This window comes from Engraulis encrasicolus, chromosome 20, assembly GCF_034702125.1.
Source record: "Engraulis encrasicolus isolate BLACKSEA-1 chromosome 20, IST_EnEncr_1.0, whole genome shotgun sequence".
Classification (NCBI taxonomy): Eukaryota; Metazoa; Chordata; class Actinopteri; order Clupeiformes; family Engraulidae; genus Engraulis; species Engraulis encrasicolus.
In genome coordinates, this window is record NC_085876.1 from 48,021,147 (window position 1) to 48,023,306 (window position 2,160).

Below are 2,160 nucleotides of genomic sequence, written 5' to 3' on the forward strand. Positions count from 1 at the left end.
AACCTAACAATTCCTGAACAACAGGCTCTACGTGACCTGCAACAGAATAAAGAAATAGTAATTAAAAAAGCGGATAAGGGTGGAGCTACGGTTGTTTGGCATTACGATAAATACTTGAGGGAAGCGCAACGTCAACTACACAATACGGAATATTACACCGAACTGTCCAGCAACCCGTTGCCAACCATGCAGAAAGAACTCAACACACTCTTAACTAGAGCAAAATTGGCCGGGTGGATTACGGAAAAAGAATATGCCTTCATGCAGAATGAACATGCTGTTATATCCACTTTTTACATGTTGCCTAAAGTACATAAAGCACCCAGGGACAGCCCACCAGGAAGGCCCATAGTGGCAGCCAATGGGAGTATGACGGAACCAGCCTCCCAATTTATTGATCAATAGCCCCGTACGACTTTGTTGCGAGCGTCGATGTTGCAAAAGGCACGTGAGCGAGAACTTGTTGTCACGATGTGGGTGTTATTAAATACAGCGCATTTGCAGTCGGCCACAAATATGAACGAGACGATGAGCTCGCACCGGTTTGCTCTACTAACACACCACGTGTGAGGAGTGGGGGGACAGGCAGTGAGGAGGAGCTGAAGTGGGGACCTGCGCAAACTTGTGTAGAGGTGTGAGACAAGACCCATATACACACGTGAGTGAGTTGTTGACCAACCAGTTCATGGGCGCGTGACCTCGGAGGCAGTCCGCCGACGAGCGTTGAAGGGGATAAGCAACTGCAGAGGTTGCAAGATCTGACTGCAGCCGCATTCATCCCGCGATAGTTTTACACCATGTGACATGTCACCTCGTCAACGCAACGTCGACGAAATTTCGAAGTTTGACAGGAAATCTAACCGTCATGCAGCATTTTCATCCAGGATGCATTGCTGTCTAAATGCGCATATCTGCGTTGATGTCATGTCGAATGTACTTACTAACTGACCCTATGTACACAAATTGCCCTCATACGTCAGAGACACAACGGATGTACTCAATAAAATTAACAATCTTAGTGACACAACTTGGAACTATCTGGTGACAATGGACGTAGAATCGTTATATACCAACATTGACCATACCGAAGGATTAAGAGCAGTGAACCACTACCTGTCCGAGAGAGAGGAGATGACACCCCCTTCTAGTTTCCTTACAGAACTAACAAGTTGGGTACTCCACAATAATGTGTTTCTTTTTCAAGACGTAATGTACAGACAGCGCAAAGGCACCAGCATGGGCGCATCTTTTGCCCCGGAATACGCATGCTTATTTTTGGGACTTTGGGAATCGGAATACGTTTTCAATGCAGAAAAAAATCGCTTTAAAGACAACATAAAGCTGTACTGTAGATTTATTGATGACATTCTGATCCTGTTCAAAGGCACCGAGATGGACTTAAGAGAAATGCATAATTACCTCAACAACACCAACAAGAACATAAAACTGACATTAGAACATTCGGAAAATGAAATCAACTTCCTAGACCTGACTGTATACAGAAAAGACCACCAGCTACACACTACACTATACAGAAAGCCCACTGATCGCAACACCATTTTACATTACCAGTCATATCACCCTCAGCACTTGAAGGACAATATCCCATACGGGCAATTTCAACGTCTCAAAAGGATTTGTGATCAAGATGAGGACTTCTGTGAACAGTCTGACCGTATGTCAAAGAGGTTCCATGAGAGGTCTTACAAAAGATCAGTGGTGTCTGCTGCTAGGACCAAGGCAGCTTCCACCAATCGAAGTAGCCTACTGCAGCCGTCAACCAAAAGGAAAAAGAGGAAAAATACTGGCGTCTGCTTTGTCACCAGATACAGTACACACGCACCAGAGATTAGACGCATCATAAGGTCCAACTGGGACATTTTAAAAAGCGACCCAACACTGCATGATACGTTTAAAGACTTTCCTATGTTCTGTTACAGGCGCGCCCCAAGCTTGAAGGATAGACTCACGCGCAGCTATCTCCCCGCCAGAAAGAAGGAACATTGGTTAAAGAAGCCTATTGGAACTTTTAAGTGTCTGCAGTCCAACTGCAACCATTGTGGTAACATTAAGCAGCACAAAGATTTCACTGATTTTAAAACTAATGAGAAACACAAAATCAAACACTTTGTGAACTGTAATACTACTTATGTTGTCTAT

The 2,160-nt window shown here is 44.4% G+C and overlaps 1 protein-coding gene across 1 annotated transcript in view; it reads left to right on the plus strand.

Annotated features, from left to right (window-relative positions):
* The window catches only part of kcnh8 (potassium voltage-gated channel, subfamily H (eag-related), member 8), a 149,479-nt gene extending 147,522 nt beyond the window's left edge, over positions 1-1,957 (plus strand). Inside the window, exon 25 of the mRNA XM_063185098.1 lies at positions 1,941-1,957. Coding sequence (XP_063041168.1) covers positions 1,941-1,957 — 17 coding nt within the window. The remainder of the gene's footprint in view (positions 1-1,940) is intronic.
* The last annotated feature ends 203 nt before the right edge of the window (positions 1,958-2,160 follow it).